Source organism: Chiloscyllium punctatum, chromosome 32, assembly GCF_047496795.1.
Source record: "Chiloscyllium punctatum isolate Juve2018m chromosome 32, sChiPun1.3, whole genome shotgun sequence".
Classification (NCBI taxonomy): domain Eukaryota; kingdom Metazoa; phylum Chordata; class Chondrichthyes; order Orectolobiformes; family Hemiscylliidae; genus Chiloscyllium; species Chiloscyllium punctatum.
In genome coordinates, this window is record NC_092770.1 from 21,508,273 (window position 1) to 21,531,211 (window position 22,939).

Consider the following 22,939-nt stretch of genomic DNA (forward strand, 5'->3'; position numbering starts at 1 on the left):
GATCCTCAGAAAAAAAAATTCACCATGTAAATGGTGACCCTTATTTTGAACCAGTGACCTCTGTTCTTGATTATTCCATAACAGGAAATAGCCCCTAAACAACCAAAGTGTCAACACCCATCAAGATCTTGTATGCCAACTCTTACTCCAGCAGATAAAGACCTAGCATGTAAAAACCTCATTAGACAATCTACCCATTCAGTTTCTGAACTGCCTCCAATGCAATTACATCCTTCCTTAAATAAGTGACCAGTGCTGCGCACAGTACTCCGGATGTGATGTTACTAGTGCTCCATATAGCTGAAGCATAACCTCCTGACTTTTGTCTCCACTTTGCCACAGTTAACGCTCTATTGACTTTCCTGAGTACATGCTGTACCTGCACATTAAAGTTTTGCAGTTTATGAAGGAAGGCACTCTGGGCCATCTGCATTTCCACAGTTCCGCAATCTAGATAATATGCTTCCTTTTTTCCTTCCTGCCACAATAGGCAGTTTCATATTTTCACACATTCCACTCCATTTGCCACATCTTTGCTCTATCTTAACCTAACTATATCTTTTTGTAGTCTCTTAGGTCCTCTTCACAATTTAGTGCAGCAATGTCTTCAGGCCCTGCATTCAAGCCATTTATATAAATAATAAACAGTTGTGGTCACAGCATCAATCCTTGTGGCACCTATTAACTTGCTACCTGGAAAAGACTCATTTATGCTTTCTGGCTGTTTCTGGTTGACTAGCCAATCTTCTGTCCAGGCCATCCATACATTGTAAGTTTTTATTTTCCAAAGTAGCCTTTGGTGTGGCATCTTATCAAATGCGTTCTGGAAATGAAGTTAGGCTTCATGGTTTTGAATGAGTACAAGTGGAAAGTGAAGAGTGGGGTGTTGGCCAGGTGGGCGTTGACATTGCAGTCTGGAGATAGAATTCTGAGCCTAAAAGCTCTGAAGGTATGTAGGATATTATGAGATAATGCCTTACGGTTCCAGTTGCAGAGACTGTTGTTAAGTCTGCCAATGCCAAGTATTATCATTCAAGGTGAAGGATGCTTATTGTGGCAGACTTAAGTGTAATCACTAACTCTGCTTTTATCAATTGTGTAATTTAACTCCTGGAAAGATCATGTCTGCATTTTTATAAAAATATGTGCATGAAAATCTTCTGTGTTGCATTCAAGCACAGTTGAAGTGAGGAAGAATAAAAATGATATTGATATGGGTCTTAGGAGCATTCTTGTAAGAAAGTACAGCACAGGATGAGCTTTATTCTGTATCGTGTTTCTCAAAATGAATAAAGAAGTTTGAATTCAGCAGTGTTAGTGTGAGTACAAAAAATATAAAATTTAACATGAACTTTCCAAAGTTATTTCGTCTTTTCAAAGGGGTGATTAATCACTAAAATTTCATCCATGATCCAAGAAAATATAAAAGTAAAGTTTGATAAATTCTAACCCATTATTCTTGTTAGGCCATAGAGTACATTTTTGCTAACCTGTTGGGATATGTATGCCACAGTTCAGCCACCAGATGCAAGTAACAATGGGATGCCAGAAAGTGTGCATGGAGAAACGGCGACTGCAGGAACAACCAATACAGCAACCACCGTTTCAGCAGCATGTACTGGGGCAGTGACCACTGTGACACAGTCTACACCAACTCCAGGCCCTTCGTTGCAGGTAAGGAAATAAGAAAATGGTTCTTTATTGTGTGGTGCACCATTTAGTATAACTTTTAAGCTACTTATACTCAACATACAAGAAGTTTGGAGAGGCTGCACTGCACAGAAATCTGGCTTGGTATTCGAGGCCAACTTGTAGATTTAAGAGTTCCACCCAGCAGAGCTCTGTTTTGAGAGGGGATCTTTGCAAACTTACCCAGGTCTTGCTGCACATGTGCTAACATCCAGGCTTGCATGGGCATGTGACCAGGAGTATTTACCCCACATCAAGATGGTCATTGCCTGATACTTAAGACAGGAGAATCTCATTGTTTTTCCATTATATTCAATGGCAATTCCATCACAGCATAATACAGAAGAAGGGGGAGATTATTTGGTGCAACTGTTTGGGCATTTTGTGAGATCGCGATGATCTGCTCATCTTTAACTCCACTTTACTGCCTTAAAACGTTAACCAGGTTTCCCACGGATAGATTTTAACTCATTGTCTTTAAGGTGGGGCTGGTCCATTTAGAGCATCATTGAAATCAGAAGCAGATAGTAAGAAATAAATCAGAAATAAAGTGGCCCATTGTAGTCGGCTGGTTCTGAGCCACAGTAATATCGGACAGACAGACTGAAAAGGGATGTCTGGTTTGCATAGTGGGGAGAAGTGGGCTGCTTTACAACCGAGCCAGTGAAACCTGTTTCTGTAATTGACCTCTTGGTAAAATTAAGTAGTGGTGATGTTTTGATGGTTTTGCTTTAACATTTTTTTTCACTTGGTGCAGTTACTGGAAGTTGCTGTGAATGATAGGAGTGAGCAAGTAGTTAGCACATTTAGGTTAATAATACTGTGTGCATTTTTAATTTTTAACAGCCTATTCAAAATGTGTTCCTCCGCACCTCAGGCTAATTATGATATGATCCATATGCCTCTTGCAAGAATCTTAGTCATTGCCTCCTAAATTTTCTGCTGTCACTGACAATACTTGAAATATTTCCAGTTGTGGGTATGGCTGATTGTTCAGTTTTTTTTGCACCTAATTCTAAATGAGCGGTGTTATCTCCTGAACATTGTGAAAATTAGAGAAGAATGAACAAGCGCAGAAGGATGTCATCTGTCCAGGTTTTCAGTAAAACACTTCAATTAATCCCATCCCTCTGCTTTTGCCCATAAGACCTGCAAATCTATTCTCTTGCAATATTTGGCTAATTGTATTTTATTTACTATTGAAACTACTTGTAGGTAGTGCATCCTAAATCATGGCATCTCACTTGTTCTTCATGTTACCTCTGAGTTTTTTGTTTGTCCAATTACGTTAAGTCTGTGCTCACTGCCACAGGCAGCAGCTCATTCTTATTTAGCCTATTTGGGGGGTGGGGGGGAAGTTGGATAAAGCAAATTATTAGTGTCTAGGAGTGTTCTGTAATGGTTAAATCAAAAGACAGAAATTGGTGGAAGGTTTCATTTAAGAGTGATATTCTGTACCTATTGCTGGAGTATTCACTTTTCACTCTACAATAACCAGGCTGCTTCAACGGCATCAGATGTGACTTCAAGCAGCAGTGCGTCTTTGTCAGATCTGAGCACATCACAGTTGGCACCTGCCACTGAGACTCTTCAAAACCCAGGAAGCTCTGAGCTTCAATCGTCTTCCGAACAGACATTAAAGAACTTTGCTCAAGCAGTAATGCCACAGTTGGCCGAAAATCAGCAACCTGATCAGTCAGAGGCCCTCCAGGACCCTCAAGAGAAAATGGAAAGTGGTAAAGCACAGGAGCAGTTGAGTCAAAACTCAGAGCAGCAGCACCAGCACAATGTCACTGCCACTGAACCCTTTGTTATTGAAGCAAAACCGGCAGACAGTATCCAACACAAAACAACTGGTGGAGATGTTCCAATATCCTCATTGCCAAAAGCCACAGGTAAGCACCATGTTTTTATTGAACCAGTAATTTTTAAATATGGTTCAGGAATAAGCTGTTGTTCTTCCAAAAGGGAAGAAGTAGTCATCATCCCTTTTCCCTGAAAATAACTTGCACTGCTATCAGAAGATGTTATTATCTTGTCTGAAAGAGTTAGAACTCCATTTGATATAGTATGTTCATAAGTTGAAGTGATACAGTAGATTAAGGTTGATTTGTAACCACTTATGAAAAGCCTAAAAGTCTAAGTATGATGGAAAATGCAGCCCATATTGTGGGCATGTTGGGATGTTGCCAATTTTCAAAGGAAACTAAAAATTGTAAGTTTTCAAAATGGAATGATCTTCACAGCTTAGAAAACAACTGAGGGACATCATTCGGATTGTAGTGATTAAAAACATCCCGGAGCTAATGGAACATGAAAGGGGCATCCACAAAACAAAGTTTAAAATCTCACAACACCAAGCTATAGTCTGACAAATTTATTTGGAAGCACTAGCTTTCAGAGTGCTGCTCCTTCAGATGGTTGTGGAGTATAAGATTGTCAGACACAGAATTTATAGCAGAAGTTTTCAGTGTGATGTAACTGAAATTGTATATTGAAAAAGACCTAGATTGTTTATTAAGTCTCTCATCTTTTGGAATAAACATGTTGGGTTCAGTTCTTTCTTATGTAAATTGCAGAACTTTTTTAAAGTTAACATTCTCAAGTGAACTTTAACAATTGGTGTTATATTGGCCCAGATAATGCATTTACAGTGTGAGGTGCCCTGTATGAGACTGTGCTACAATGTTCAGACTGATTCTAATCTAAAAAACTGATTTACAGAATCTTACATGGGTTCATGTAGTTATTCAGCAAAATAAAATTAATTCTGTAAGTACAAATTCACCCCACAAACTTGTATGTGTCCATGTGGGTTTGTGGGTGGGGAGTGTGGTTATGAGTGTTTGTGAGAGGGTGTGTGTGAGATTATGGGAGTGTATGAGAGCGAGCTTGTGTATGAGAGACGATCTGCGTGAGTGTGTGTGTGTGTGTTTGTGTTTCGCGCAGTAGGGTCACCTGTAGTGTGACATGAACCCAAGATCCCAGTTGAGGCCATCCCCTTGGGTACCAAACTTGGCTATCAGCCTCTGTTCAGCCACTTTGTGTTGTTGTCCGTCCCGAAGTCTGCCTTGCAGGACGGTCACCTAAAGGTCCGAGGTCGAATGTCCCGGATCACTGAAGTGTTCTCTGACTGGGAGGGAACACTCCTGTCTGTTGATTGTTGTGCGGTGTCCATTCATCTGTTGCTGTAGCCGCTGCTTGGTCTCGCCAATGTATCACGCCTCAGGCCATCCTTGCATGCAGTGTATGAGAGAGACAACGTTGGCTGAGTCACATGAGTACCGACCGTGTACACGCTGGGAGGTGGACTAAGTTAGCTAAGTCACATGAGTATCTGCCACGTACACGGTGGGAGGTGTATTGATAAAGATATGAGATGTAAATTGTAAGATAGTCAATGACAAGTTAACTGCACATATATAGTCATGAAATGTGAGAATAAGATGACAAACTTTGTTCTGGCTTTGTTTCAGAGACACCTGGGTAGACTTTAACTAAACATGTCTCCCAGCATATACTTATAGAATAAATTGTATAATAACCGTACCCAAGATTTGAAGTGGTTCTTTAAAACCACAACAGCATAGAGGCAAAGAATATTGTTCTTGGGTTAATGCTACAAATTAGTGCAACAAGATTAAAAATTTCACTTTTATGCAATCAGAACTGAAATCTGTCACTGTGGCGGCAATATTAATGGCTATAATTTGTTTTTCACCAATAAGGAATGCACGCATTGAATGTAAATGATGTGGTTATAAATTATTGATGAAACCATTAAACCTATCTGCGTTTGATTTCTAAAGTAATCCATCTGCCTGGATAAGTTTGCATTCAGCCCCTTGCTGAGTATCAAGTTTAGGTGTTTTATTATAATGTGGTGTTTACGCACAGGATTGCCTCTGGATTTATAAAAGGATTTCATTGTATTTTGTAGAAGTTACTTGTACCTTTTTTTTCAGAATGGCTTTTCAGAACTAATTGTTTTAATATTTTAGAATGCAGTGCAGTACAGCGTCCTTCGGAAGATCTTGCTTCAGAACCAGGTGTGCCTAATGTAGATTCCTCTCAGCACTTGCAACATTGCCAGAACCTTATCACTCAGACTCCAGAGCAGCCAGCACAACAAAAGGATCCACTGCAACCTCCAATGCCACTGAGCACAGTGAGTGCTCCTCCTCAAACAGCAATGCTGAGTCCCAATGATACAAACATACAGAGTAGTCAGCAAGGCCAGGTCACAGAGGATGCCCACCAACCTACCACTTCAAGTATGTTCAACTGGCTGGAAACTTTATGTTCTTTCTATTCATGTTTCTTCCATACTATTTATAAATGTAAACATTTGCCTATGCTAACTTATAGCGTGCAGTGCAACTATTAAAAAAGAACTCCACTGGATGCTGTGAATCACATTTGATTCAGTGGAGGCATGGTTCTGTGAACATGTGTGAACTGTTAATTTTCACTGTAAGGAAGAATCAGTGTGCAAGATCACTTTTGTAACATGAAAATGATTCAAAACAATATCAGGAATGCTAGAGATACTCAGCGGATCAGGCAGCATCTGTTGAGAGCGAAACAGAGTTAATGCATTTAGTCCAATCTGACTACTTCAGAATTGAAAGATGTTGGAAAATGTTCTCTTATAAATTTTTCACGGTGAGGAGTGATGGAGAGTGCATAGTGTAGAGGCCCAGTGTAAAAGACAAAGGGGTTGTTCACAGTGGTGAAAGGGAAAAAAAAGTATAAGATAAGTGTAATATTAAGTTGTGAAACAGCGAGAATGGGTCCTCTACTGAGAGCAAACAAGACAAGGCTGTGGTGAGGGGTAAGGGAGGAGAGAATGAATGTAAAAAAAATGGAGAATAGACATCATGTTTAGCTTCTGAAGTTATGGAATTCACTCTTGAGACCTTGAGATTGTCACTGAGGTGGTATTCTTCAAGCCTGCATTGTGCTTCATTGGAAGAAAATAAATGTGTGGTGTTGCATTTTGGTAAGGCAATCAGGGCAAAACTTAAACACTTAATAGTAGAGATCTGAAGTGTTGCGGAACCCAAGAGATCTTTGGGTGCAGTTTCATAGTTCCTTGAAATCGGAGGCACAGATAGACAGAATAGTGAAGAAGGCATTTGGTCTGCTTGCTTTTATATGTCCATGCATTAAGAATAGGAATTGGGATGTCATGCTGCAGCTGTGCAGGACATTGTTTAGGTCGCAATTGGACTACGTTCAATTCCGGTCTCAGTGATTTAGGAAAGATGTTAAACTTGAGCTGATGCAGAAAAGATGGCCAAGGATGCTGTCGATGTTGGAACATTTGATCTATAGGGGAGACTGAATAGACTGGGGCTATTTTCCCTAGACTGCCGGAGGCTGAAGGGTGACCTTATAGAAGTTTATAAAATCAGGAGGGGCATAGGGTGAATAGCCATGGTCTTTTTCCCAAGTAGGGGAGTTCAAAACTAGAGGGCATAGGTTTAGGGTGAGAGGGGAAGGATAGAAAGGGACCTGAGAGGCAACTTTTTCTCACACAAGGTGGTGTGTGTATGGAATGAGCTGTCAGAGGGTGTGGTGGAAGCTGGTCTACCAGGGTTAAAAGATGTCTGGATGAGTGCATGAATAGGAAAGGTTTAGAGGGATATGCGCCAAGTGCTGGCAAATGGGACTGGATTAATTTAAGATAAAATGGGTCATATGGATGAGTTGGACTGAGGGTCTGTTTCCTTGATGTTCCTAAGACTCTATGGAAGCAGGAACTGGACAGAATTCTGTCAGTTTCAAACTCCTGTCATCCATAGTATTTTACTTTTAAATAATTCAAAAGTTAGTATTAAATCGGTTGACTAGATGTTTTTAACATGTGGCTGAAGTTAACATTATACCTGATGGGAGTCAGCTCAGTTGGTTAATAAGACACAGAATGAAGCCATCGCTAGGGGTTCAAATCACCATACCAGCTGTGATAGGAGCAAATTACTGCAGATGCTGGAATCTGTACTGAAAACAAAAAATGCTGGAAATAGCAGTGGGACAGGCAGCATCCATAGAGAGAGAGAGCAAGCTAACGTTTTGAGTCTAGCTGACTCTTCATCAGAGCAGCTGCCAGCTGTGGTGGGTGATAAAGGACTGTTCCTCATCTTGCCCCATGTCTTCAGAGTAGTTACTTCAAGCTATATATAAACAATTGTCTCTTTAGTGATGTGAAACCAAAGCAGTGTGAGATTGCCAACTTTAAGGTGTTCTCCACATCTTGGCTTCACTTTATTGGCTTCCAGTCCTAGGTCTTCCTCTTGAAAAGTGCTTTAGTATTTTGGGTTAGAGAAATAATCATGTAATTTTTTTTTGTAGTAGAATCAGAAAGTGTTGGAAAAACCTGAAACACAATGTTTTCAAAGAGCACTCACCTCTTGCACTCAAATGTTACCTCTTTCTCCACAGATGCTGTCAGACCTGCTGAGTGTCTCCAGCATTTTATCTTTGTTTCAGACTTCCAGTATCTAATGTTTTGGTATTATTTAAACATTAACTCTGTATCTTGGTGTGTTAGTGTTTGCATTACAATAAGGTACATTTGATGTAAAATTGTGATTCCAATAACTTGTTAAAGCTTGTAAATTAAAAGACTGCAAGTCTTCAAATATGTTTTTGTCCACTATTTAATGGTATTTAGCAGAATGAGGGATATCCAGGCTAAGTATTTTACTTGAGATTGTTTTGATCTTTAACGTAGCCTGATTTATACTAGTTGTTTGCAGAGAATATTTTATTGAAATTTCTTGCCATTTCGTACTAATATGGTGGTTGTTGTAGTAGTAGATGTTTTTCTGTATCAAAGCCTACAGGTATCCATGTCTGACTATAATTTGAAAGCAATAACATGTCCTTACATCTAATTAAGTTCAATGTTTTTTACATTGATTTCTTCTTTCTTATGGTATATATATTAATTACACAAAATTTTGTATCAGAACTTGGATCATATGCATTAGGACACAAGGGTCAAAATATAATGTTAACATTAATAGACGCATCACTTTTAAAATATTTTTGTATGCTGTCAGTAATGTTGATAATTAAAGACATGGTAAGGTTGAATGAATTAACATTTGCCATATAGAAAGTAACTTCTTAGGTCTTCTGTTTCTAGGTCCTGCCACTTCACTTCCATCATCCTCTTCCACAGCAGCTGTGTCACCAAATGAAGTCTCTACTAGTAATCCGCTAGCAAATGGGGTAAATAAAGTTATTATAATTAGTAAATAATGGGTTAGTAGGTTATCAATACAATAGATCTTTAACTGCCACTGCAGAACAGTTAAAGTATCATATTCCCTCTGGATATTTAAATGTGAAGTAATAATACAATAGAATTAGAATTCAGTTTTATCGTCAAGTGCACTGAAGTCCAGGGATACAGTGAAAAGTTTATAATGTCACCTCTCAAAGTGCCACCTTAGGTCCAAAATATAGACCCAGTATCACATTGTGGCAAACTGTGATCTAATCTATGCATGAAGAGAAGTCAAAATTGAATCAAGAGTTTTTAAAGACCTTTGCAAGGTCATGTTGCTAATCATTAGATAGATGTTCTGTGTTCATTAATGTAAATAAAAAAATGGCTGTGGATGGTTGTCAGATTTCTGAGCAGTGGTTGGTTTATCGGTGATGCTTTCTTGCTCTAAAACAGATGTAAAACCCGAACAAGATTTCTTTCATTTTTCTAGAAACAAGAAAATTCTTGCACACAATTAAAGGTAACGCCAAAGAAAGAAGGCAACCCATGGTATGATGTTGGAATCATCAAAGGAACCAACTCTGTGGTAACTCACTATCACTTGCCACCAGAGGGCAGCCACGGAGAGGTGAGTGAGATTTAAATGGTGAATTTGAAAGTCAGCCCTGCTTCATGTTACTTTCTGATCATAATTACTAGAGGGAAAGATTTGCTTTTACCACTTGGCTGGCTTTAGTTCTCTTTGAGCAAGTTTTGTACCATTTAGGGCTTTTAATTGGAGATATTTTGCCATTACCTGTTCTACATACTCCCTGTCTCATTCCCTTCTGCCAATCAGGTGTTCTGGCTATGGTAACAGCTGACACCAATTCCTGCCACTAGCTTTACTATTTATGATGGATTAGTTCCACCAAGAATAGATGACTGACCTTTTTTTATGAAATCAGTTTGTCAGACCTGTTGTCATTAAATATGGATTGCCTTTCAAAGCCGCGATGTTTTTGTCGGGTGCTGTTTATTCACATAACATCATAAATTTGAATAATGGTTTGTTTTAGTACCAACATTATATATGTAGTGATTGTAATGAGGTCAGCCAGGTGAATGTCATGAAATGAGTTCCCTGATTGGGGCTGTTCATCTGGTCCAGTCAGGGTGCCCTGGCTGACAGATATAAACAGGAGAGTCAGACATCCTTTCCATTTTGAGAGCTGGCTCTGAGCAAGCTGGATTGGTATCAAGGACCCACTATGTATAAATCTAGGGTGACTTGCTGATGGGATACTGGTCTCCATGGAGATGTTTCAGTGGCGTTAAGAGAAAAGCATGCTCATGAAGACATTTGCTCACAACAGTTCTTTAAGTTGGGATAAGTACTTCTGGCATTATGCTGTTATTTGGAAAGCTTGAATCATTTGACCCTGCCGTCTCAGACTGGGTCCAGTATGTGGAAAGAACTCCTTGTTTTTTTCCAGGCAAATGACATTGGGGCAGATGAAAAGCAATAAATAATTGTCTGGACCCGCAGCTTTTTCGGTTATGAGGAACCTAACTTTCCCTGAGGCACAAGGCACTAAAACCTCTCTAGTTGATGGATTTAGTTCAGAAATATTACAACCCCAAGCCTCCTTTAATTTTGTAATGCTATCAGTGTTACTTTGGAACTTGAGAACTGGGGGAATCTGTATTGGGAATTTTGACTAAGTTAAAACAACTGACAGAGGCATGTGACTTTGGTTTAACCCGTAATGAGATGCTGGGAGTCAGTTTGGTATGTGGAATTAATAATGTGACCATTCAAAAGCTCCTACCAGCTGAAGCCCAACTGGACTTCAAACAAGCACTACAACTGGCTTCATCACTGGGGAGGGTGAAACAACATCAGGGATACAAGACTCCACTAAGTGCGAGCAACATTTTGCTTCAGGGGAGGAAGTTTGGTGTAGGAACCACAGGAATGGCCTTCCATGGTCAGAGACATGATGGACATTAGGTCAGATCCAGTGGTGTATAAAGTTCAGGTAAGGGTGATAGTCCTGAACAAGCTCATGGGCTGTATGAAAGCTGCAGACTCTCAAACATTGCGCAAGCAAAACGTGCCCTTTCCGATTATTCCGGAACCAGTGCGTTCTCCCTCTCCATCAAGAATTGGAGATGCCTCAGAATCTGAGATGGATGTTGTTGCCTCAACATCTTTGCTGCCAAAAGAGAACGAATTTCTTCCAAGATGCCCCAGGCACAAAGGTGAGCTACTATGTGTTACATGCCACCCGTATCCCAGCAGAGTTGGAGGAGTCTGACCCAATGTAAAACGCCCCAGAGGGAGATATATTAAAAAAAACCCGGCCTATGTCCTCTGACGCAGGGGGAGTGGTATCATGATTGTAATGAAGTTAGCCAAATGGACCTCATTGAATGAGTTACCTGATTGGGGCTGTTAATCTGGTATAATCAGGGAGCCCTGGCTGACAGATAAGAACAGGAGGGTCAGACGTCCTGTTCACTGAGAGCTGGCTCTGAGAAAGCCGAATCAGTTTCAAGGATTCTCCACGTGTAAATAAGAGTTACTTGGTGATGGATACTGGCCCCTGTGGAGTTATTTCAGTATGCATGAAAGAATTAAGAATTTTTGGTTTTAGGATAGATAATTCATTCTAATAATTTCATATGTAAGCACAACGGAATGCCAAGTGTCAATATTTTAAAAATGCAAAATGTGTTTTGATGCAACTGTCTGTTTATTCTTCCCTTCCCTCCTTCCTTTATTGGTACCCTTTTCTTTCGGGTCTTATCTGTAATTCTCATCAGAGCCATGTAATGACCATGAACATTACTATTTATAAATCTAATTTAGAATAGTCACCATTGTAGCATGAGAACATTTTGTAGCCAATTCATACACTGTAAAGTCCCTCAAATGCCAATGCAATAGAAGACTAAGACATTGGCTTTCGGCATTGGGGAATAAATGCTGGTCAAGATGCTAAAATATCTCCCCCTTCTGCTTGCGTATTGCTGTGAGATCTTTCATGTTCACCTGAGGTAGTGTTGAGGGCAGGTTAACATTTGAACTAAAAGAAAACTATCTCCTAAAAATGTAGTATTCCCTTGGTAATGCAGAGTGCTTTTAGAGAGAGCTTGAATACAAGAATGCCAATTTGCAGGTGACAGCGCTGCTAATAGGTCATGGTTGACTCCTTTACCTCAAAATTAGATATTTCAACCGGAGTTTTTAGGATAATTAAATGACTTTTCAAAAACCGATTGAGTGATAAAATGATTACTCCCAAATGGCATGAACCTTTGAAAAATGGCAACTTCACAAAATCGAATTGAGCTTAAATACTTCTTTTTGTTTCAGGATGCAAGTGCTAATATTCCAGACTACAGCATGCTCAAAAAGCAAGACCTCCTACCAGGAACTGCATACAAGTTCAGAGTTGCTGGAATCAATGCATGTGGAAGGGGCTCATTTAGTGAGATATGTGCATTCAAAACCTGTCTCCCTGGATTCCCTGGAGCTCCATCTGCTATAAAAATTACCAAGGTACAAAGTGAAATCAAAGACTGGAGTCTACCAGAAATGTTTTTCTCTACACTTTGGAGCTATTGTAATCTATTGAGCTTTGTAACCTTTTACTTGTAGAACAATTTTCACTTAAAATCAATAACTTCTGGGGGAAGCAAGGCATTTTGTGATGCACTTCAAATATATATTTTCAAATTAAGCCTAAGGGATAAAATGGCAACACCATAATAACAATTATGGAAATGTGCTTAGGTAGTGAGTAAGCAATTAGCATACAGCACGAAAACAGACACTTCGGTCTAACACACCCGTGCTCAACTAAACTTCCCTATCTGCTCCAGTCCCATTTGCCAGCATTTGGCCCATGTCCCTCTGAACCCTTCCTATTTATACAGCCATCCACAAGAGTTTTAAATGTTGTAATTGTACTTGCCTCCTCCACTTCCTTTGGCAGTTCATTTCATACATGCGTCCTCGGGTCCTTTTTAAAGTTCTCACCTTAAACCTATACCCTCCAGTCCTTAGACTTCCCCACCATAGGAAAAAGACTTTGGCTGTTCACCCAATCCATGCCTTCCCCCCAATATTTTATAAATCTGTTTAAGGTTACCCCTCCCAGTCTCTAATACTCTAGAGAAAAAAGCCCCAACCTATTGAGCCTCTCCGTACAACTCAAACCCCCCCTAGAAACATTCTTGTAAATCTTTTCTACAACTTGTCAAGTTTTAAAGCATCCTCCCTAGAGAAGGGTGACAAGAATCATACGCATTATTCTAAAAGTGGTCTCATCAATATTCTGTTCAGCCATAAGATGACATCTCACCTCCTGTACTCTTCTGACCGATTGAAGGCACGCATGCCAAATACTGCCTTCATCACCCTGTTTTCCTACACCTCTGCTTTCAAGGAACTATGCATCTGCACCTTTAGGTAGCTTTGTTTGGCAACTAGGGGTCCACCATAAACGATATAAATCCTATCCTGGTTTGGCTTCCAAAATGCGACACCTCACGTTTATCAAAATTAAACTCCATCTATCTCTCCTTGGCTCATCTAATCAAGATTCCGATGTACTGTGAGGTAATCTTCATTGTCTACCATTCCACTTATTTTGATGTCATCTGCAAACTAACTTTTACCATTCCTCCCATGTTTACATCTAAATCATTTGTATAAATAACAAAAAATAGTGGATCCTTTTGGCACACCGTTGGTAATAGGCCTTCATTCCAAAAAACCTCCCTTTACCACCACACTGTTTATCACCTTCAAGCCAATTTTGTATCCAGTTGGCTAGCTCCCCCCTGGATCCAGTATGATCTAACCTTACTAACCAGTCTATCACGTTGAACCTTTTCAAACGCTTTGTAAGTTAACTTTTCAGCTTTGGATGCTGTGTCAAGAAATGTCAAAGAAAAATGTTGATGAATGCACTGATTTTGATTTCTCAATATTCCCCTTTTTAGAGTGTAGATGGTGCTCATCTTACCTGGGAACCACCTGCAACAACTGCTGGCAAAATTCTGGAGTACTCTGTTTATTTAGCAGTGCGCAGCATTCAGGTGACAGAAACAAAGTCTGGAAGCCCAGCGCAGTTGGCCTTTATGCGGGTGTACTGTGGTGCGAAGCCATCTTGTGTAGTGTCCTCGTCACACCTTGCAAATGCACATATTGATTGTACAACGAAGCCTGCCATAATTTTTAGGATTGCAGCGCGGAATGAGAAGGGATATGGACCGGCTACACAAGTTAGATGGCTTCAAGGTAATGGGTTTACACTAATTTGGGCACCCCTGCAGTGTGTTTCACTGGGTTGTAAGATACAAAATTCAAAGCTTTTAGGAAAATACTATCGATTGTTTGTTTATCACTGTGAATATAACTCTGGTAATTGATATGGATATTTTAGCACGAATGTGCTCTTTTTATATTTTAATTTGCTGGCTGGCAAATTGGTACTAATAGAGCAGAAGATCAGGGTTAACAACAGCGAGCAAGGCAAAGTCAGAAGGAATATTCCTGCATTATTAAGCTTTACTGTGAGTACTTCATTGAGGCAAAAAGTAAAATGGAACATGATTTGAATATTAAAAGGAAGAGGGAAGGCAGTGAGGCGAGTGGTATTGTCACTGGATTAGTAATCCAGAGACTCAGGCTAATAATACAAAGGCAGGGAGTTCAAAACCAGCCTCAGCAACAGGTGATATTGAAAGTCAAGTTAATTAACAAATCTGGAATTGATATTTATTCTCGGTAATGGTGACCACAGGACTATCATTTGATTTGACATGAAAACATAATTTGTATTCGTTATGGCCCTTTCGGGTTTGCTGTCCATCCCTTGTCTCATGCACATGTGACTGAAAATGCACACAATGTAGTCAACTTGGAGTAGCCCTCTGAAGTGCCTTTGACTCAACAAACCACAGTTTAAGGATAATTAGGAATGGGCAGCAATTGCTGGCTTGCTGCTGATGCCCAGCTCCCATGAAACAACTTTTTTTATATAAAGGCTGTAAGGAATGAAGAAAGAAATGAGATTAAGAAAAGTTAACTCCTGTTGTAGTATCATACAGCAAGGCCAATTGGTTTGATTTACAAATTGTATTACTTCTGAAATATATGAAACATAAATGTACAGCCATAGTACAATCTGATTTTGGGCAATACTGGGTGCAGGTTGTCTGCTGCAAAATGCATTGTAAAAGTGTAAAATGTCCAATTATTATGTAATTGATTTTTGTAATCAAAATATTTTCAAGTACACTATTACACTTTTAGGTAAAATATCTTTGAGTTTATGGTTATAAGCCATTGTACAAAATCAACCTTTTGATTGAAATATTTAAATTAATATAAAACTAGTTGTGGCCTGAATGACTGGGTGAAAGGCACAATATGACTGCGTGATTATTGGTGGTCAGACATGTGGAATCTTTTTGTTTTTGTAAAACAAAAACCTTAAACGCCCTAAATGTTGTTTAATTATTTACAAGTGGACCTTTCCTGCAAGACTTGAATCTCCACACATATTTTAAATACAAGTGTGATTTGATTTGAGCACAAATGTCTTCATGTGGTGGGAGGTTTCAGTTGAAGCAGATCCGGTGCTCAGCAAAACAGCCACGTCCATGTCTCATTGCTCGACTAACTGTCTTTAAACTGTTTTTCCTAACACTGATACAATTCCATGGGGTTAGAATGACACCCCTGCTATCCCTGGTCGTGCCTCACTATATACCCGACCACACCCTACCACTCAGCTTGTTGCTCAAGGACTGTACAGTTCAACCTGTGCAAATATGCAGGTCTATACACAGAAAAGCAGGATGAAATTGCACAATTCAATTTCTGCCAAAACTCTGGGTTGAGTCCATTGTAATAAAAATGAAGTAGAAATCTTCCATCATTGTACACCAGTACACCCTTACTCTACAGAAAATGGTTCACAGGAGTAGATAATCCAAAGGGTGGACGAATGATATGGAGTCATGGGTTCAAATTCGCCATGGCAGGTTGGTATGTTAAATTCAGTTCATTAAGTGAAGCTGCCAGATTGTCCCAAGAACCATCTGATTCATCTAAGGAACATATCTGACATTCTTGCACAGTCTGGTCTACATATGACTCCAGACCCGTAATAATTGGGAGCTCTCTTAACTCCAATGTGAAATGACCACTTGATTGTGGGCGGCACGGTGGAACAGTGGTTAGCGCTGCTGCCTCACAGCGCCAGAGACCCGGGTTCAATTCCCGCCTCAGGCGACTGACTGTGGAGTTTGCACGTTCTCCCTGTGTCTGCGTGGGTTTCCTCCGGGTGCTCCGGTTTCCTCCCACAGTCCAAAGATGTGCAGGTCAGGTGAATTGGCCATGCTGAATTGCCCGTAGTGTTAGGTAAGGGGTAAATGTAGGGGTATGGGTGGGTTGCACTTCGGCGGGTCGGTGTGGACTTGTTGGGCCGAAGGGCCTGTTTCCACACTGTAAGTAATCTAAGTAATCTAATCTAATTGTGGTCTTGACATGAATGGACTGTAAAGTCCTCTGTCCATAATTAATAAAATAAACTTCCACCAATTATGTTGTATTTGATATGAAAACATACAAAGCTCTTCAATTGTGGTTTGTAGTCTTGCAATTTAGAACCAGTGATCTGTCATATATAGGATCACAGGTGAGTATGTGATACCACAGCACTGCATATTAGTGTGGATTTTTCAAAGTTTATTCAGAACCACCACTGCTGAGCTGTATAGTTTGAATGATGTTTTAACTGTACTGATTGAACTAGTTGAGTGAATTAGAAATACTTCTCAATTTAAGAAATCCATCTCATCGTAAGTTGTTAAATTTTTTTCTTTTTTGTAACTTAGCTTATAAGTAGCTTACAGTAAAGCTCTTGCTGATATTTTTGGAAAATTTACAAAATATAAAAATAATTGTTTATAATAGTTGATTAGAATTTTTCTCAAGAGGATCATTGGCAAAGGAAATGCGTATAGAATTAATTAATACAGTGGTGAATGTAACATTCCTGTGTGCATTGCTGGAGATGCATGTGTACAAAGGAACTTTCACGATTTGGGATCTTTCTGTTGTTTAGACACAGGTGTTCAAGGAAGCAAAGGCACTGTAAAACGGCCGACAACATCACCAGATAGGTAAGTGAGTTTCTGCGAGGAGGTACTTTCCTTGGTCTTATTCTTATTGCGATATAAATAAACAAGACTTTCACATAACTCGACTGAAAGTCATAATGAGGGAAATTGCTCTGCATCAGTAGCAAGAAGTGACCTTGCAATGAATGGACAATCCATTTGCAGTGCTTGGGATTTTTCTTTTCCATTGAGATTAACAGCAAAGAGAATTGAACAAGGTTTCTAATTGGTTTCCAAGTTGTTATCAATCCACCTTGCATTAACAGTACTGGTGTGGACCATTTTTGCTATGAGGGTTTATCAGCCAGTGTTTTAACTGGAAGGTCATGCATTTCGTTCCAGTGTTGGGATCACTGTTGTTTAAATAACTTACATCCAGTTGTTCTGATTATCATGGCTGTTCTCCTTTCATTAGGCATTATTATTTTACACCAGTCTTTTGAACTTTACTCTCATATTAAGCAGCACCTTTTTTACCTTAAAGGTTTGTAGGTTCCAGGTATGATGATCAAAACAGTTAAGATGTATAAGCATGAATTTTACACACACACGCATAAAATTGAACTCTTGTAGATTAGAGTTGTGGTTCCACTTGGTGCCTAATTCAGAAACATACAAGTGCATGCCCTAACATACTGGTCACCATACATTTCTTCACTCTCCTGAAAACCTGGATCAAAATGTGTTCACCTGTGTGCAAAGTGCCAACATTTCTACTGAGCTGAAGCCTCACTAAATGTTACAAACTTGGGAATCTGTGTCACCCTTGCAAAAATCTACCTTACAGCAAGGTAGCTTGAGTTAAACAGAGAAGTGCTAATAGAATGGCAACCATGTAACTTCTGTCAATGTATAAACCCATCTGGTTCACAAATCTCCTTGAGCTAAGGAAATCTGCTTCCCTTACCCCATCTGGCCTGCATGTGACTTCAGACCCACAAAGCGGATGTGGTTGGCTATTAACTGTACTCTGGGCGATAAATGCTGACCTAGTCAGAGATGTCCACATCCCATGAATGAACTTTAAGAAACACCTTGATTGGCTTCAATTTGGGGAGGCAATAGCCTAGTGGTATTATCGCTGGACTGCTAATCCAGAGACCCAGAGAATGTTCTGAGTACTCCTGTTCGAATCCTGCTGCAGCAGGTAGTGGAATTTGAATTAAATATAAATATGGAATTAAGGGTTGAATAATGACAATGAATCCATTGTTGATTGTCATAGAAACCCATCTGGTTCACTTTAGGGAAGAAAACTGCCATCCTTACCTGGTCTGGTCTACATGTGACTTCAGATCCACAGCAGTGTGGTTGACTCTTAACTGCCCTCTTGGCACTTAAGGATGGGCAATAAGTGCTGGTCTAGCCAGTGTTGGCCTCATCCTGTGAATGAATAAAGAAAATTATTAACAACTGACATGGGCCTGATTTGCTAGTTGTTCCAGAGTCTTTCAAATTTAGCACAAGTTCACAGCATGTATTACAGTCTTGCCGGCCAAGTTCTTCAAGGAAATGGAATGCCTGAGACCCATTATGGAGTTGTTTAAGTGAGCCCTCACCAGCATTCCTGCTCCTCTAAGATCTACGTGTGGCAGTGATTTTCAGAACCACTCTGTGCACAGACAGTTGGAGCTGCTGCATGCAGCTTAGGGGGAATATTGGCTATCACTGTCATTTTAGATGAACGGAACTACAATAATTCTGTTCTAGATTTCAAGATAGATTTCCATGCTGAGAGAGTTTCCGTGCATCATTCTCTCCACAATCCCTCATTTGACTATGACTCCTCTGTAATCAATCTCTTAAACTCTTCATTCCATTCGTGTTCTATAAAACCATAAGTAATAGGATTAAGCTATTCGGCTCCCTCAGTCTGCTCTACTATTCACTAGGATCATTTCTCACATCTGCTTTCCTGCTGTTTCCCTGAAATCCTTGATTCCCCTGTTACCAACGATCTATCTCTCTCAGCCTTAAGTATATACAAGGACTCTGCCCCCATAGCTGTCTGTGGCAAGGAGTTTGAAAGGCACACAAACCTCTGAGAGAAGAAATTCATCTTCATTTGAGCCTTAAACTGGTGTCCCTTTATTCTGAAATTGTATCCTCTAGTCCTAGACTGTCCCGTGAAGGTAAATATCTTTTCAGTACTTACTCACTCAAGCCCTTTACGAATGCTATATGCTTCAATGAAATCACTTCTCATTCTTTTAAACTCCAGTAAATGGAATCCCAATCTGTTTAACCTTTGCTCATAAGACAATCCCTCCATTGTGAACCTTCTCTGACCTATGTCGAGCGAAATGGTACCTCCCCTTAAATAAGGGGACTAAAACTGCTGTCATCTGCTCCAGATGTGGTCTCACCAGTACTTTGAACGATTGCAGTAAGATGTCTGTACTATTGTGCTCTAACCCCCTTGAAATAAGGGCCAACATTCCATTAGCCTTTCTGATTATCTGCTGCGTCAAAGATGCATGGTGGCAAATGACACTGCTCAGAAGGAAGCCACTGGAAGAGGGTATGCTTATTGGAATATTAGAGCATATGGTCACAGTAAAATAAAACTTTTAACACAATGCCTTGTGTCATTGCAGCACTAAAAGCGGCGGTGCCAAGAAGTCAAAGTCTGAATGATGAATAGAAGAAGTTTTCTATTTGCTTAATGAAAGAAGTAAAGTACCGTTGGATAGTATTTGTATTTATTTTGTAAATGTTTTGTAATATGTTTCTGTTATACTCTTAATCCCTATAACTTGTGAGCTTCTTAGAGAAGGAATTTAATTTGTATTAATTGTACAAAGTACATTTCTTGTTTAGAACTGTGACAATAGGCTTCAGGCAAGTTTTAAATGATAGCTTTTTAGAAACATAATGTAGATTTTAAATTTATATTAACATTACTGTGTAGAGTTCATGTAGGTGGCTTGTTTCTAAAGTGGCTTATTCTGAAATCACTACAGTAGTGACTGGATGTTTGCCGTGCAAGCAGTGGTTTAAAAGAGTTTTCGAAGAAATGTTGGTGTTTCACCTTGTTGCAGGTGGATTAGGTAGGTCTTTAAAGCATGTTTATATGTGGATGACGTTTGGGACCAAAAAAGGCACTACGGAGAAGCAGCTTCCTTCTCAGAGTAGCACTTACACAGATTCTGAATCACCATTAGAAACAAAAGTTATTAAACAACCTTTCTCTTTGTGTGCGTGTGTGTGTGCGTGCACGCGCACACAACCAAATGGCATTTTTGTGCATCATTTGTGATGAGAAATTTAAAACTGCTTTTTTATTTTAAATTTTTATACAAATATAAAAATGAATGAAGACTTATTGGGTATATAGGAGTTGTATGACCTCACTGTTTACAAAAGTCCCCAGGAAACATCACTAAATCAATTCATCATAATCAAGACTTGCTGTGCACACAAGCATTCCCTTACAGAAGCTGCAGGGAAAATCTAGGAATTGTGTGAGATAGAGGTAATGATCACAGTCTTCCTGCAGACACTGATGACTGTACAATGGCACAAGCAAAACAGTTGCTTGAAATGCATTTTAATTCAATTGTATTTAAATTAAAGTTCCTTTTACAAGAGCTTCTTGCTTTGCTGAACATAGCTAATTGTGGGGTCATGCAACTTTAAGGATTCATAACTCAGTCATTTAGTCAAACTGATTGGGGTTGAAAATTAGTGCTTTAATACTGGCAAATTTAATCATAAAATTGTATAGCTCAGAAGACTACATTTGCTATGGCTAACCAGTGGATTTGTATTTATCATTGAACTCAATCATTTATAATAATTTCTTGAATTTTGCTTTTATTTGCTTTTCTATTTTTGTTAACCTGTTCAAGTTATAACGCAAAGAAATCCCGAGGGGGATTTTAGAAAACTGCACACAGTTCTGCACAGAACACTTCTGTTAATCTCACACTAACAGTTTCAGCTTTAATGAGGTGCATTGGGAAGTATCAGTCCAGAGGAAAGATTTTTAGTAACATCGCTGTTGTCTCTTTTGACAGATATGTATTACACACTGCAGTAATCTTTAATTGGTGAGATGTGTTAAGCTTTTTTGCAGTAAATGCCTCTTTAAACAATTCTGTGCAGTTTAGTTTAATTAAAAGGATACACTTTCCACCAATGGATGGATAATTTGACATAATTCTTCATGCCTTGTGACTGGATATTCACTTTATACCTCTAACTTAATTAAAAGCAAATGTCATTTTTTTAATTTAAAAAATGTAGATGTTTTTTTATATAAACTGGGCTAGTTAAGCTTCTCAGCAGTGTCCTTTCAAGACAAGTATCTAATTTTCAGCGATTAAAAGTGTGGCCTGAAATAGGATTTGCTCAGAACTGTTCATGTTAGGTTTCAACTGTAATGAAAAATAAAGGAAAGAGTTGCTGAATCTGGATGTAAATCTCTCGACCGTATATACAAGCCCAACTATTCACAGCGACAAATGAGTTAGATTTTAAAAGTGTATTAAAATGCATTTAATATCATTTACATTGAAAACTACATTCTTTTTATATTCTTGAAATATTGAAGATCTGATTGATGTACTGCCCCTTAATAATTGTGTTCCAAAAATACTAGATCTCTGGCATTTTTCTGTTTCATTTCTATGCAACCAGAGTGGCTAGGTAGGCATCAGCAGCCATTTTCTTGTTTTGTTCATTTGGATGAGAATATTCTACTTGTAGTTTTGTGTTTGTCATTTTTATTGTTTTATGCAAGACCTTGTATTTTAATTTTCTTTATTATTTTAAGACCCCAAATCATTAATACAGACTATACTCCTTTGCTTTAACATGCATTCAGGAAACATTCGTTTCTACCATTTAATGAAAATCAGAGTAAAACAACAGGGACATGTTTAACAGTATTAGGAAAAGTGTGTAGTTTTGGTCATCTGTTTGTCCTGAAAAATTGACTTGGATGATGAAACTGTGTTTCTATTAATGATGTCTCTTTTTGTTTCCACAATATCTGTGGTTTCACTTCCATCCTGAGCCTGTCTTTTATTGACTGTTTACAAAATGGCATTTATTCTTTGTGAATTCTACCACCAGCCCCTCCCTCAAGGACTGAAAGAACAAGAGACACAAAAGTGCCTCCGGTAGCAAAATCAGATGTCCCAAATACCAACACGTTTTCTGAATTACTTCACATGTCCTTCAATAATACCTGCAGAAACACTGACACTGAAGTATCCAGTCCAGTTTATAGGAAAGTAACTTTTAGAACAAAAGTTAATGCAAAGATGCATTGTATAAAGGTTGTGAAATTAGATTGAAAATAGTGCATGCTAAAAATGACATGATAAGGTAATAAAGTTTGTGAAGTTTCTAATTTGAATAGAGAAAGAAGGAATTTAGTTTCTTTGTGCAAGTGAGTAGCATATTGTACAAAAGAAGCCACAAAACAACAGGCTGCCCACTAATAGCCCAGAGTTTTAGAGGGTGACATAAATCATGATATGTTCCTCTCCAATACCCTTGTCCCCATCTTATGGATTGCCAGTTCTCTTAATTTAGCTCAAATATCTTGGTTTTCTGTCCTCCTTACCTGGGAACTTCGTTTTTACCTGCTCGACCCTCCTTGTATAATTTCATAACATAATTTCTTACAATAGAACTGTTAATCCAGATAAAGCCCCATATAAACTAGAGATGTCAGTTAGAGATGTGGTGTCAATATGACTCTCGTGGCTTTATTTAAGCTGGTATTTTGTCCCCTGTTTGGATGGTGACTGCTTTTTAATGTAAATATAATTCCCTATCCATTCAGGAATGGAGACAACCAAGGTTCTGAAA

The 22,939-nt window shown here is 39.1% G+C and overlaps 1 protein-coding gene across 2 annotated transcripts in view; it reads left to right on the forward strand.

Moving 5' to 3' along the window:
• LOC140457976 (host cell factor 1-like) overlaps positions 1 to 21,213 on the forward strand; it is a 75,791-nt gene extending 54,578 nt beyond the window's left edge. For both annotated transcript variants that reach the window (XM_072551870.1, XM_072551871.1), the window contains exons 17-25: positions 1,514 to 1,674; positions 3,188 to 3,584; positions 5,691 to 5,963; positions 8,846 to 8,931; positions 9,423 to 9,560; positions 12,294 to 12,479; positions 13,928 to 14,225; positions 17,062 to 17,119; positions 19,714 to 21,213. In XM_072551870.1, the coding sequence (XP_072407971.1) occupies positions 1,514 to 1,674; positions 3,188 to 3,584; positions 5,691 to 5,963; positions 8,846 to 8,931; positions 9,423 to 9,560; positions 12,294 to 12,479; positions 13,928 to 14,225; positions 17,062 to 17,119; positions 19,714 to 19,753 (1,637 nt within the window). In that variant the 3' untranslated portion in view covers positions 19,754 to 21,213. The remainder of the gene's footprint in view (positions 1 to 1,513; positions 1,675 to 3,187; positions 3,585 to 5,690; positions 5,964 to 8,845; positions 8,932 to 9,422; positions 9,561 to 12,293; positions 12,480 to 13,927; positions 14,226 to 17,061; positions 17,120 to 19,713) is intronic.
• The last annotated feature ends 1,726 nt before the right edge of the window (positions 21,214 to 22,939 follow it).